Raw genomic sequence first — 14117 nt, forward strand, 5'->3', positions numbered from 1 at the left:
AGCTGAAAAGCTGTTTTTGGCTGGACTGAGGAACTACGCAAAGTCTTTTTTGTATGGAAGTACGAAGTCAGTGCACAGCATCACCGGACTACACGTTAGCAGCAATGGAACACCAAAATGTAAGTCCTTTTCTGTTGTTTATAAATTAATAAAATATCAAATGACAAGAACCTATTTTAGCCATTATTTAAAACAAATAATCAATGGTTTTACATTTGTTCAATGTGTTTTTAAATTCTTTCAATGGAACAAATATTTGGTGAAATTCACTGAATTAAATATTTCACCTCATCAAATAATTCACCTCATGAAATATTTGTACCACTGAACTCATAAACTTCATTATTTGAATACCAGCAGATCTGTATCAACAGACACTAGAACGTCACCTTCTTTGTTTAACTGATTTATTATTATTATTATTATATTATTATTATTCATTCATTCAATAGACTGGTGTCCTGCTGAGGGTGTAGCACACCTCACACGCTATGACTGCTGGGATAGGCTCTAGGCCCCCTCCCCCCTTTTCTTGATTGATAAATTCATTCATTCTCTATACCCACTTACTCCAATCAAGGGTTAGTAGGGGCAGGGGGGTTCCATTGCAGGGCCACATATAGACAGAAATTAATTCACACTTGTATTCCAATCGACAGTCAATTTAGAGTGACCAATTCACCCAACCTGCATGCCTTTGGAAGTGGCAGGAAGCTGGAGCACCCAGAGAGAACCCACATGAACACGGGAAGAACATACAAACTCCACACAGAAAGGACCAGGTAGGAAGCGATCCCAAGACCTTTTTGCTGTAAGGCAACAGTGCTAACCACTAAGCCATGGTGCTGCCCATTATTTATTTATTATTACTATGACTATTATTATTATTATTATCATTATTATTATTATTTTGTAACATCTAAAGTATATGTTTATTTCCATTCTTGTTATCATGTTATCAAAAAAGGATGCTTTTTTTTGTTTGTTTGTTTTATTGGAGGTCAAACTGTTCTGACAGTTCCATATTCTTGTCATCAAGCTGACTATGTTGTAAAAATGATGAAATCCAGTGGTACTCACAGCTGGGTGAGTCTAGGGAGCTGGAAGGCTCTCACAGGAATTTGGCTGATGCGGTTTCGGCTCAGTCTCAGGACCTGTAGAGTTGATCCCAAATGGTCGAGAGCACCAAGCTCGAGCACATTAATTTTGTTGTTATTCAGATACCTGAACACAAACACAGCACAATGTGAGCACAAGTTTTAAAATTTGAAGTCATAGTTCTATTCTGGACCCAGTGACTATATCACAGAAATACAACTTTGTTACTACTGTCAATACACGTATCTGTATTGGCTATCAATATTTGAGACTGGACCGTCAATAAAATAAAATAAAAAAAAACACTATATGCAGTATGCTCCATAGCAGTGATGGAAAACAAAGTCACCATCTACACCACGAGAACCCAGTGCTTATTGCATCTAACATCTTAAAACAATTACTGTTTTTTCCAGAGTAAAAGAGGAAAACCCCATATATAAGTCGTGTTGGAGCATAATTCGCACCTTTTTTCTGTATTACCAGCTGTTTATTTTGGGACTTTTGTACACTGTGGTAGTGTACTTATTATTGGCATTCATTTTTTTACATTTTAATTTTAATTTTTTTTAAAACTCATACATATATAATGGTTATAATTATTATTATTAATAACAAATGTGTGATTTTTTTTTTTTTTTAGCTTATAAGTCACACTGGAGTATACAGTGCCTGTGGAAAGTATTCACAGCATTTCACTTTTTCCACATTTTGTTATGTTAGAGTCTTATTCCAAAATAGATAAATTTCATTTTTTTTTCCTCAAAACCTCTACACACCATACCCCATAATGACAATGTGAAATAAGTTTTTATTAAGATTTTTGCAAATTTATTAAAAATAAAAAAACTATGAATTCACATGTACATTAATATTCACAGTCTTTGCCATGACACTCAAAATTAAGCTCAGATGCATGCTGTTTCCGCTGATCATCCTTGAGATGTTTCCACAGCTCAAGTGGAGTCCACCTGGGGTAAATTCAGTTGATTGGACATGATTGGGAAAGGCACACACCTGTCTACATATAAAGTCCCACAGTTGACAGTGCATGTGAAAGCACAAACCAAGCATGAAGTCAAAGGAATTGTCTGTAGACCTCTGAGACAGGATTGTCTAGAGGCAGAAATCTGGGGAAGGGTACAGAAACATTTCTGCTGCTTTGAAGGTCCAAATGAGCACAGTGGCCTCCATTATCTGTAAATGGAAGATGTTCGTGTCCACCAGGACTCTTCCTGGAGCTGGCCACCCATCTAAACTGAGCGATCGGAGGAGAAGGGTCTTAGTCAAGGAAGTGACCAAGAACCCCATTGTCACTCTTTCAGAGCTCCAGCATTCCTCTGCAGAGAGAGGAGAACCTTCTAGAAGGACAACCATCTGTGCAGCAATCCACCAATCAGGCCTGTATGGTAGAGTGGCCAGACGGAAGCCACTCCTTAATAAAAGGCACATGGCAGCTCACCTGGAGTTTGCCAAAAGACACCTGAAGGACACTCAGACCAAAATTCTCTGGTCTGATGAGATAAAGATTGAACTCTTTGGCAGGAATGCCAGGCATCATGTTTGGAGGAAACCAGGCACCATCCCTACAGTGAAGCATGGTGGTGGCAGCATCATGCTGTGGGGATGTTTTTCAGTATCAGGAACTGGGAGACTAGTCAGGATTGAGGGAAAGATGAATGCAGCAATGTACAGAGACATCCTGGATGAAAACCTGCTCCAGACTGGGTGACTGGTCATAGCCCTAAGCACACAGCCAAGATATCAAAGGAGTGGCTTCATGACAACTCTGTGAATGTCCTTGAGTGGCCCAGCCAGAGCTCAGACCTGAATCCAACTGAACATCTCTGGAGAGATCTGAAAATGGCTGTGCACCAGTGCTCTCCATCCAAACGTATGGAGTTTGAGAGATCCTGTTAAGAGGAATGGGAAAAACTGCCCAAAGATAGGTGCATCAAGCTTGTGGCATCATATTAAAGAAGACTTGAAGCTGTACTTGCTGCCAAAGGTGTATCAACAAAGTACTGAGCAAAGGGTGTGAATAGCTATGTCCATGTGATTTCTTAGTTTTTTATTTTTAATAAATTTGCAAAAATTAACACAAAAAAACATGTGTTGTCATTATGGGGTGTTGTGAGTAAAAGTTTGAGGGGGAAAGATAATTTATTCCATTTTATAATAAGGTTGTAACATAACAAAATGTGGAAAAAGTGAAGCGCTGTAAATACTTTCTGGATGCACTGTAAGTCACAGGCCCTCCCAAAGTAGTAAAAAAAACCACAACTTATACTCTGGAAAATACAGTAGCTGTGATATTGCTCTGTGTGTGTGTTGAACATTTACTCACACAGATCAGTGGATATTATCTTTAGCTATTACATTTACAGTGGCTGTTATCCTTTACTTTATTTGAGGTTGTACTTACAGATCCCTGATTTGCAGACCTGCAGGAAAATGGTGTCCTCTGAGCTCAGTGATATCATTATTGCTCAGATCTAGCGTTTCCACAGAAACCAATCCTCTGGTTCGCCTGCCGTCAATACTATGAATCTTATTGTGATCTCTGAAAAAAGAAAAAACAAAAAAGATATAGGCTGTTACTGACAGTTCAAAGTTGAGTCTTACCTCTAAAAATTGTCTAAATAACAATCTTGAGAACTATGGGAACGGTTTGCTGTGGTTAAACATGGTCATACCCATGTTCAACCTCAGCAACCTTTTCCCATCATCCAGGAACACAACCACCTCAAATCCATCTCTCTAAGTCCACTCAAGCACAAAGAGAGAAGAGTACACAGAATAAAGTGGTCTACATCCTACCACCAAATGTGTATGTTAAGAGCCGTCAAACAGAGGTCGGCCTTCTTTAAACAATCCAAGGACACCTGTGCTTCACTATAGAGCTTAGCTACAAAAATGTATTGGATAGACGGGGTCTTTGTGATCAGCCAGACCCACTTCAAGTGGGATTTAAGAGTACTTCACTGGATGATGGAATGAAGAGATGGTTGTGTGGTTCTCAAAAAGATCTAGCTAATATCAACATGCTAATCTGTTCACAACCAAAGAGGGGACTACTGACTTGCTAACAAAAAAGATAGATGTGTTTAAAAAGTGCCATAAATGTGGGAAGCTCAGCCAACTTTGTACAATTTACTGGTGCTTAAAAGGGTAAAACAGCCTTGAATTCAACTTCTTCTTTAAAAAGAGGGAAAAACATGTAAAGAAAAAAAAATGGCCTGACGAATAACATGAACCCAAATCAACCCAACAATATCGCTCTATTATCTGTTATACTCTTTGAAGGCTGCCTAGAAACCACAGTTTTAAAGGATAAATTCTGGGAAGCAAAAAACACCATTAAACTGAAAAGCTGAAATATTTTACATGTACCAAACTGTGATCTATGTCCTGTTAAAAAGTTCTTGAGTTCTTGAGCATTAACCATAAATTAGATTGTCATATTCAAGGCTTGTTTGAAACTGCTCAAGATAAGGAAGCTTTAGATCTTCAAGCCAATTGCTAAACATTTCAAGTGATATTATTCCATTGTTTACTTTTTGTGTAACTTTTTCGTTCTATACATCTATGTGGAAACATGAAAAGTACGTATCATGTTTTGAACCATACAGTGACCTTGGGGTAGTATTTGTAGCATTTACCTGCCTAATTTCAAAAACATTTTTTACAACTTAATCACATCAAAACACTGTTAACAATCATGTCTCTTAGTACTGTACTTTTTAACTACTCTTTCTTTCGATCTTTTTTAGGAAGATTGTCAACAGTTTCCACGAATCGTCCATTAGAGTGAATGTAATACAGCCATCCCAGGTGTTAAAATCCACCATACAAGGAATGTAGAAATGCTAACATACTACATTTTTTAAATGTCAATATCATTGGTAATGAACAAGCGAAGAAACATGGCAATTGCTTGTTTGTATTAATCTACTTTATTTCTAATATAGTATTTGTAACAACCCTGTCTTTCAGTCAGTTAATTTCCATTAGATGCAGTACACAGTAAATAGTTCCTACATTAATGTAATGATATCATAAGCAATATATGTTGAAACTAGGGCTGGGAATCAATTTAAAAATTAACTAATTAATCGCAAATTTGGAAAAATTTAATTGGGATTAATCGCGATTACGTTTTTCATCAGAATTTTTAAAAATGACAGTGACTATAATATTTTAAAAGTTTATTTTAACAAAATTGCATATATTATTATTAGTAGTAGTAGTAGTATTATATAGTGCATTAAACTTGTTGCGTAACATAAATAAAAATAATTTAACATGTCTTTAAACTTCAAAGCTTTTATAAAACATTTGTTATTCAAAACATAGAAGTACCATTCTGTAATGTAAACAATGAACATTAGTATTAGCTGTAAAGCTGCCACAAATAGCTTATTTAGGTATTCCTTATGAATCAAAACCCAGTCACTTTATTTGGACCATAGGCAATGAATATTAACAAAAAAAAAAAACTATTTCAGCTGTGCTAGTTTAATTTAAACAAACCTCTTTCACATTGAGCCAACTGCTCAGACACACCAGTCTCTCCACATTTGAAGCAGACAGAGAGGCCCTCTTTTTCTGAATAACATGTCCTGAGAGGGAAAACAATCTCTCACGGGGCACTGTGGTGGCAGGAGAAGAGAGATACTTGCGTGCAAGGAGTACTAGTTTATCAAAACTGTCCATTTATAAGTGTATCTTTTCTCTTTTCCATTGCTAGCTCACGTTGCTACAGTGTTAGCCTCAGAGACCGGAAGTGTCTCTTCTTCTTTTGTTAGAGCAGCGCATTGTGAGTTTATGGCACGAGTTTTTGCCACTGTGCGCTTCGGAGGTTATAGTATAGTTATAGTAGCCATGAGAAGGGACTATTTGTAAATTTAATCGATGCGTTATAATTATTTTTAACGCACTAAAATGAAAAAAATAACGCAAAAAGGTAACGCACTAATTTTCCCAGCCCTAGTTGAAACTAATTAAGGATAGACCACTGAATCTCAGTCTGTCACAGGGCCACATATGGACAAACAAACACACCCATGGAAAATTGAAGGTTTCCAATCCAACTGACCTGCATATTTTTGGATGTGGGAGGAAGCTGGTGCACACGGAGGGAACCCATGCAAACATAGGAAGAACATGCAAACTCCACACAGAAAGGCCACAGGTGGGAATTGATCCAATGACCACCTTGCTGTGACGCAACAATGCTAACCACTAAGCCACTGTGCTGCTTCTTTCTTTTCGTCCCTATGATATGTCAATAAATTAAGTCATGAGCAGAATGAAATTATATTATTTATATAAACTGAGGTTCACTGATTGATTGATTTTTCTAAGCCATCTTATTTCAAGCCGGGGGGAGCCTATCCCAGTGGTCACTAGGTGAGAGAGAGGTGGGGACAGGCTCTGGATAGGCCACCAGTCTATTACAGAGCTGACAAACGCAGACAAACTCAATCACACTCTCACACCTAAGGTCAATTTTTAGAGTTTCTAATTCCAATTCACCAATCCTGCATGTCTGGGTTTCCAGTGTGCAGCCATGCTCCATAAAGGCCGCCTAACACTTGCATGACTTTGATCTGCGCACTTGCACACACATCATCATGACAATCCCACCCACTGTGTTCCCAGCTGGACGCTGTGCTTTGTTCCACTGTCTGCCACAAGTTGTGCGCTGGATGCTGCGTATATAAAATGTTTTGTAGAGGTTTAATCATTTTCTGTTGAAGTTAGCTATTGAAATGCCTCTAATTGCATCTGGAATCACAGAGGAGCGCTCCAGCTGCTGCTCTTCTCGTGCGCATGCTGAATGAGATGGAGAAAGCATTTGGAGCCCTCTAAAAAGGTAATTATTTGTCATGTTTACATTGTAATGACTTGGTAAAACAGTTACATGCTCTTTCCTTCTGGTGTGCAGCTGTAAAAGTATGCTTATGACAGATTTAACATCTCGTTATAATCATTCAGATGATTGCTGATGCAATCACTCGCACTGTTCACTTCTTTACTTGACTTGACAAGCTGTACGTAGTGTTGGCGAGTAGATCTCGCAACGTTCACTACCATTTCACATTTGTTACACGACTTTGATGCATGTGAGATTTTTTTGAACATTTCAAAATTCTCTTTGCGCACTTGCACGTGCCGGCGCCCCTCTCGCATTCAAGCTATACCCATTAACGACGAGTTTTATTCTCCTGCATGACACAGTGTGTGCAAGTGCGTGCATCAAAGTCGTGCAAGTGTCAGGGGGCCTTAAGTGTTGTCAGCAGTTTCCATGAATCGTGTTGTGGCCTTTTGTGAAGGATTTGTTTCTGATGGAAATTTTGCTAAATTTCTCAGCTCGCACAAGTTCTACTGGCAGCCTTTTCAAGAATTAGTTGAAAACTGGATTTTTTCCTCATACAACACAACTGTCAAAGGCAAGCAGTACATTTAGACGCTTGATTGCTAATAAAGTTTTAATATGATTTAAGTTGTGGGAAAAAAGAAGAGGTCCTTTAAGAGTCTCCACACATCAGGATGCCTCAGCTCTACTCAGTCAGGCCTTGTAAGCTCTGGTGAGCCAAAAGAATTTAAAGTTTTCATTTTGGTCCCATTTAGGGATCACATGTGGAATGGAAGGTTACGTAACCCAACCTATCCTACAGTGCTTCATGTCTGTAGATAATTTTTGGAGTCAACATCCATTTTACTCAAAGAGAATGGGAAAGAAAGATAAGCAGAAACATACAGAGAAAAACAGAGTGAGTCAGTTACGACTGGAAATGGTGGAAGAGAAGTCATTGGAGTAAAGATAGACACACACTCATAAGTATAAAATTATGTGTCAGCAGAGCACACAGAGAGCCATGGGGCACCCTAGAAATCCAAACACACCTTTACTCATCCGCAAATATACACACAAGTGCTACCGTAGGTATATCTCATGCATAGTAGAGTGACATGCAAAGATACACACTACCAGTCAAAAGTGTGGATGCACTTTTCCTATTAAAAATGCTTTGCACCCCCCCCCCCCCCACAAAAAAATTTTTTTTTTCAAAAAAAATAAATAAAATAAAATAAATAAATAAATAAATTCGGTTTCATTTTCTGCATAATTAAAGTGGATCTGTGATGTGAATTAAAGTGGAATGTGATTAGGTATGGGCTGGTATGAGATTTGGACTGCATGATAACCGTGGGCAAAAATACCGCGGTTTCACGGTACTATGTATAGCTTTAAAACGTGCTTTAACAACATTATGGCTATTTGCATATGAAGAGCGTGTGATTCAGGCGCACTAATTGACGTGATGTCTACCGCTACAAGCACTATACCACTGATAACTTTAGAGAAAATACCAAAATGATATTCTCTCTTTTAGACATGTAGCATCTGCCCCGTGGGAAACATGACTTACTTGCTTAGGGAGAAACGTGGCTGAAATAAGGTCCAGAACTCCGGATGCTCAATACTTGGCCCAGCTTCACCAACAAAGTGCTTGGAATACATGTATTTGTCCTTCTTGACATGTTTGTGGGAGAAATTTGCTCGACCACAAGCACAACTCAAATCCACCGCTGGTACTTCTCAGTGGTTTCAAAGATGGGATCATGTTTACTCCTTCCATGTAATCCTTTGTGGGTATCTTGAATCGCTCCGAGTCCGACACAGGCCAAAGCTACGGTGCTTTGTTGCCACCGTTTTTGGTTTGAAGGGCTGTTATGCGGAAAATAAAATGAAAAAGCCAGTTTTTCTATTAAATCAGTAGCCAAAATAATCCCATACAGCCAACTTGGTCCTTTTAGACGGGAGGAAAAGTTCAGCACAGGCTTTGCCTCCTTCAGCCATGATGCAGAGCTAGCTAATGTTAGCTGCCTGATTGTAAACAGAGACAGAGGTGCGCGCCAGGGGGGAGGGCGGCAGTGGCCGCTTCCGCTCTGCCTGTCAAGAATTCTCATAACCCGCTCATACCGTAGGGACAGTATAACGGAAAATTTTTGTGGTTTTGATAGCGTGGCTTTCTCATACCGCGGTATAGTGTGAAACCGGTTACTGGCCCATGTCTAAATGTGATGCAATTTTTTTAAGCAATAAGCTTGGGCATAACTGGGTCTGTTTGATGTTCTAGCTTTAAAATCAGGTCAGTTGGGGTAAATATGAAATGATTAAGACTCTTGGGATTAGTAAACAAACATGTAGGTTGTGAAGTCCATTCTGGATCAGGTAAAAGCAAAGAATAGGTGAAAATGTGAATAAGAAAATACTAATACAACACACATTAAGCTGTATAACTAAAGTATTAAAAAGATGGGTTACACACTATAATTTACGAATGCATTTAAATTAAATTTATATAAGCAGTATTACGCACACAAATGTATTGATATTGTGATATGTCTCAAGTATCAAACGTTCAATGTATTATATGATAACATATCAACTTTCGAGAAACAATATTGAGCCTAAGTCATGCGCTGAAATCTCTGGCAGAAAAAACAATCTTTGTTTATTTAGTAGTTCAATAATTAAAATGCAGAGGTTGCTAGAACCAGAGGTAAGCAGGATAAAGGTATATAAAGCACCCTGGATTGAATTTTCATTACATATGAATTTTGACTACACTGCGTAAAGTGTTAGTACAAAGTTTGTCTTTATCAGTCTGCAGGAGCAATCTGTCTTGAAATATTGTGTGAGTGAGAGAAAATACAATGTGGTTGAGAGAACTACCATGTGAACTACCACTGGGACAATGACTGTCTTCAGCTGAAACACAGCTACTAGTCAGACAAATACAACATTCTTTTGTAAGTATTTCATGGCAGTAACTTTCTAAAGCACAAATAAACACAGCCACTCAATAGGCAAAGCTTCTTTCTCCTGTCTGTCTGTGGCTGTGACACGTTAGTGTTTGACAGGAGGAGGTCATTCTGCAGTGGCCCACCTGAATAAACAGTGGCTGAAATGCTTGAAGCTGGGCCATGCATGTGCACCTACACTACCAAAACAACAAACCCACACATGGGTATGGTTGGGAACATATGCTCCAAACATGTGTTATATGTTCCAAATGAGAACCAAATCCAGAATTCCTTGTACTTTGAATAAACAATTTTGGTTGTACTGATGGGTTTCTCAATGTGATAGCCCCTTTTCTGATTGCAAACAAAGGCTACACATCTGCAAGGACAAAGCTATCTACCGGGACCTGTCAATGCAACTACATTGTCAACCCAACAGCATATACATTTGCACCAGTATTTGTAATACTTCAACTGAAAGGGGAAGTGTGTCCAAGTGTTTAATTGGCACTGTATGTGTGCGGGGTACGCATGTGAGTGTGTACACAAACAGGCTGTTCTGCGTGAAATAATGTCTGAAAAGTGGGTGAGCAGATGCACAAGCGCACGGCCAATATTGCGTTCATCGGAACACCCACCCCCTCTATATATTTCAATAAAATGTCTCCCATACCGAAAATTATCAAAAAAGGGGGATCATATATGTCCATCTATCCATCCATCCATCTTCTACCGCTTTGTCCAATTAAGGGTCGCGGGGGGCTGGAGCCTATCCCAGCATTCACAGGGTGTGAGGCGGGGTACACCCAGGACAGGACGCCAGTCTGTCGCAGGGCCACAAACAGAAAAACAAACACAGACACATGAGCACCTAAGGACAATTTAAAGATTCCAATCCACCTAACCCGCATGCCTCTGGATGTGGGAAGAAACCCATACAAACACGGGGAGAACATGCAAACTCCACACAGAAAGGCCCCGGGAATTGAACCCATGACCTTCTCGCTGTGAGGCAACAGTGCTAACCACTAAGCCACCATGTCGCCCGGGATCATATATGTAAAATATATAAATATATAATCCCCTTGGAAAACAAAAGTTATTGTTTATTTAGTAGTTCAAAATTCTGATGACAATAAAAGGTTTGAATGAGTACAAGAAAATTGTGAGATTTCAAAATGAGCCTCAGTGTTCATTTTTGGGAATGGCTGGTCTACAGCATTATTTTTTTTATTGAAAGGCCTTGATTTAAGAGTATCATACTTTTAAAATCACTTGCACACAAGATGATGTTAGTAGGATTAATGTAATGTCAAGGTCTGAAGTGATTTGTCGAGTAACTCGAATAATTTGATTACAAAAAATGCCTGGAGATGGACGCGCCACCATCGCCCGGTGTGTCGCTCTGCTTTCGCTGCGAAAATTTGCCCCAATGTGTCATCAAATAGGAGGAGCTTCCATTCCGCTCGCCGTCAAGTCAACATGCCAGATTGATCACACGGAGCGAGTTGCTGTGCTCTACTTGTTGTGAAAAACTGACAAACGTCGCCAGTAGCGCCTTCCCTGGGTTCACAACATCCTCATGAGACGTTCCCAATTCGGGGAGTTTCATTATTTGCTGCAGGAGCTGCGTCTGGATGACAGCCTCTTTTAGCGGTATTTCCACCTCTCCAGGACCCAGTTTGAGGACCTACTGTCCCGTTTGCGCGTGCACATGTGAACAATAAAAAAAAAAAAAAAAAACACTGGCTGCCCTGCTGCTCGCTCTCCCCTCAAACTCTGTCATAATTGTGTTATAAACCAGTCACCATTTGTTTTATTATACATCTGTGTAGTTAACAAAATAATCTTGATGGACAATTCATTCGCGGGCGCGTAGGTGAAAAATAAACAGCTGCTGCCGCTACTTCGGTGCTGCTGCTCACTCTCCCCTCAAACTCTGTCATAATTGTGAAATAAAGGACAAAAGGGACATATGTCCTGCTCACAGGCTGGCTGCCAGAGACAGAACATGTCCACATCAAGTATAAACTCCAGACATCTCCACGTCTCTACATATCGAATCCCTGATTGGTCATCATGACACGACAAGATGAAAAAGTTCAGATTTTTCAACTTGGGGAGGAGGGCAACGCGACGCGATATCGCGCGCCAATAGCTCAAAGTCGCTCCATTCGCGTCCATCGCGTTGCACTGCGTGGCTTGAACTTTTGTGGCGCGACAACGCGTCCTTCCATAGGGATTACATGGCAACCTGTCACCACTGTCGCTTGCATGTCATCCAGTGTGAACGTGGCATAAGGGGAGTGTTGAGCTCCTGACACCGGGAAAAATCCAAAACTTGTAAAGACGTCAAAAAATAAATAACTACCCAGGAATCATAGCTGCTGCTGACACCTCGTACACCTGTTGCTACAACTATTTGTGCACACCAGCGCCTGAAAGACACAGTGTGCGCTGTGCGAACCCATCAAACCCTCTCGCGGCAGGTGTTGGCCAAATTCCAGGTGACACGCACGAACATCTAACACCGCTCGCATGGCACTTAGAAAATGTGTGGCTATTCGTACTGTTAACACGACAACAGTCAGCAGACAATCACTGTCGTGCTGGCAGTGAAATTTGTCTATGTGCCCCATTTTCAATTTCAATTTATTTTCATTTATATAGCGCCAAATCACAACAGAGTTGCCTCAAAGCGCTTCACACAGGTAAGGTCTAACCTTACCAACCCCCAGAGCAACAGTGGTAAGGAAAAACTCCCTCTGAGGAAGAAACCTCAAGCAGACCAGACTCAAAGGGGTGACCCTCTGCTTGGGCCATGCTACAAACATAAATTACAGAACAATTCACAGAACAATTCACAGACAAATATATAAGAAATGCTATTGGCGCACAGGACAGGAGGATCGCCAACACGAATACAACTCCCATCTCTGGATGGAGCTGCACCTTAAACAGAGAGAAAAAACAGAATCAGGCATCAGAAAGACAAAAAAAATACTGTATAATTTGCCAGCATTAATCAACAAGAAAAACAGAAGAAATACTAAGGTGATCGCCAGCCACTAGCCCTAAACTTCACTAAAAGACCTAGAATTTAGGTAAGTTGAATTAGAATTACCAGAATTAGGTAATTAAGTTGAGGTTGCGGCCCGCTCCAATTACTAATAAATGAATTAGAAGAGTAAAAAGCGTAAAACAAAGCTGTACCAGTATGCTAGCCATACGAAAGTTAAAATAAGTGTGTCTTAAGTCTAGACTTGAAAGTCTCCACAGAATCTGACTGTTTTATTGACGCAAGGAGATCATTCCACAGAACAGGGGCATGATAAGAGAAAGCTCTGTGACCCGCAGACTTCTTATTCACCTTAGGGACACAAAGTAGTCCTGCACCCTGAGAACGTAAAGCCCGGGCCCGTACGCAAGGTTTAATTAGGTCAGCTAGGTAGAGAGGTGCCAGTCCATGAATAATTTTACAGGTTAGTAGCAGAACCTTAAAATCTGATCTCACTGGGACAGGAAGCCAGTGAAGGGATGCTAAAATGGGTGTAATGTGGTCGAACCTTCTGCTTCGTGTCAAAAGTCTGGCTGCAGCATTCTGAACCAATTGGAGACCCCTAATGCTAGACTGCGGTAAATCAGAAAATAGAACATTGATAAATTTACATGCATCCATGCATTTACATAGATAAATGCATGGATCAGGGTCTCAGCATCAGCCATAGACAGGATGGGACGAATCTTCGCTATATTTCGCAGGTGGAAGAAAGCAGTCCTAGTAATATTTCTAATGTGGAGGCCACAGGACAACGAAGGATCAAAAATGACCCAAAGGTTCCTCACTTTGTCAGTGTGATGTATGACACATGAGCCGAGGCTGAGCGGCTGATCAAATTGATGCCGATGTCTCACTGGACCAAGAACCATCATTTCAGTCTTATCAAAGTTTAAAAGTAGAAAGTTTCTAGACATCCAACTTCTCACTGCTGCAAGGCAATCTTCTGAGGATTTTATGTGAACGAGATTACCAGCCGTTATCGGCATGTATAACTGAGTATCATCTGCATAGCAGTGAAAGGTAATCCCAAAACACCGCAATATGTGCCCAAGGGGTGCTATATAAAGGGAGAAAAGCAGGGGACCTAAGACAGACCCCTGTGGAACCCCAAATTTCATGTCACTGAACTGACAGGTGT

General features: G+C 40.1%; 1 protein-coding gene across 1 annotated transcript in view; it reads right to left on the reverse strand.

Moving 5' to 3' along the window:
* Positions 1-14117, reverse strand: part of lrig1 (leucine-rich repeats and immunoglobulin-like domains 1) — a 106886-nt gene that overhangs the window by 42496 nt on the left and 50273 nt on the right. The window contains exons 4-5 of the mRNA XM_034167167.1: positions 3524-3661; positions 1081-1224 (exon numbers count right to left, since the gene is read on the reverse strand). Of these exons, the coding sequence (XP_034023058.1) occupies positions 1081-1224; positions 3524-3661 (282 nt within the window). The remainder of the gene's footprint in view (positions 1-1080; positions 1225-3523; positions 3662-14117) is intronic.

Source organism: Thalassophryne amazonica, chromosome 3 (assembly GCF_902500255.1).
Source record: "Thalassophryne amazonica chromosome 3, fThaAma1.1, whole genome shotgun sequence".
Classification (NCBI taxonomy): domain Eukaryota; kingdom Metazoa; phylum Chordata; class Actinopteri; order Batrachoidiformes; family Batrachoididae; genus Thalassophryne; species Thalassophryne amazonica.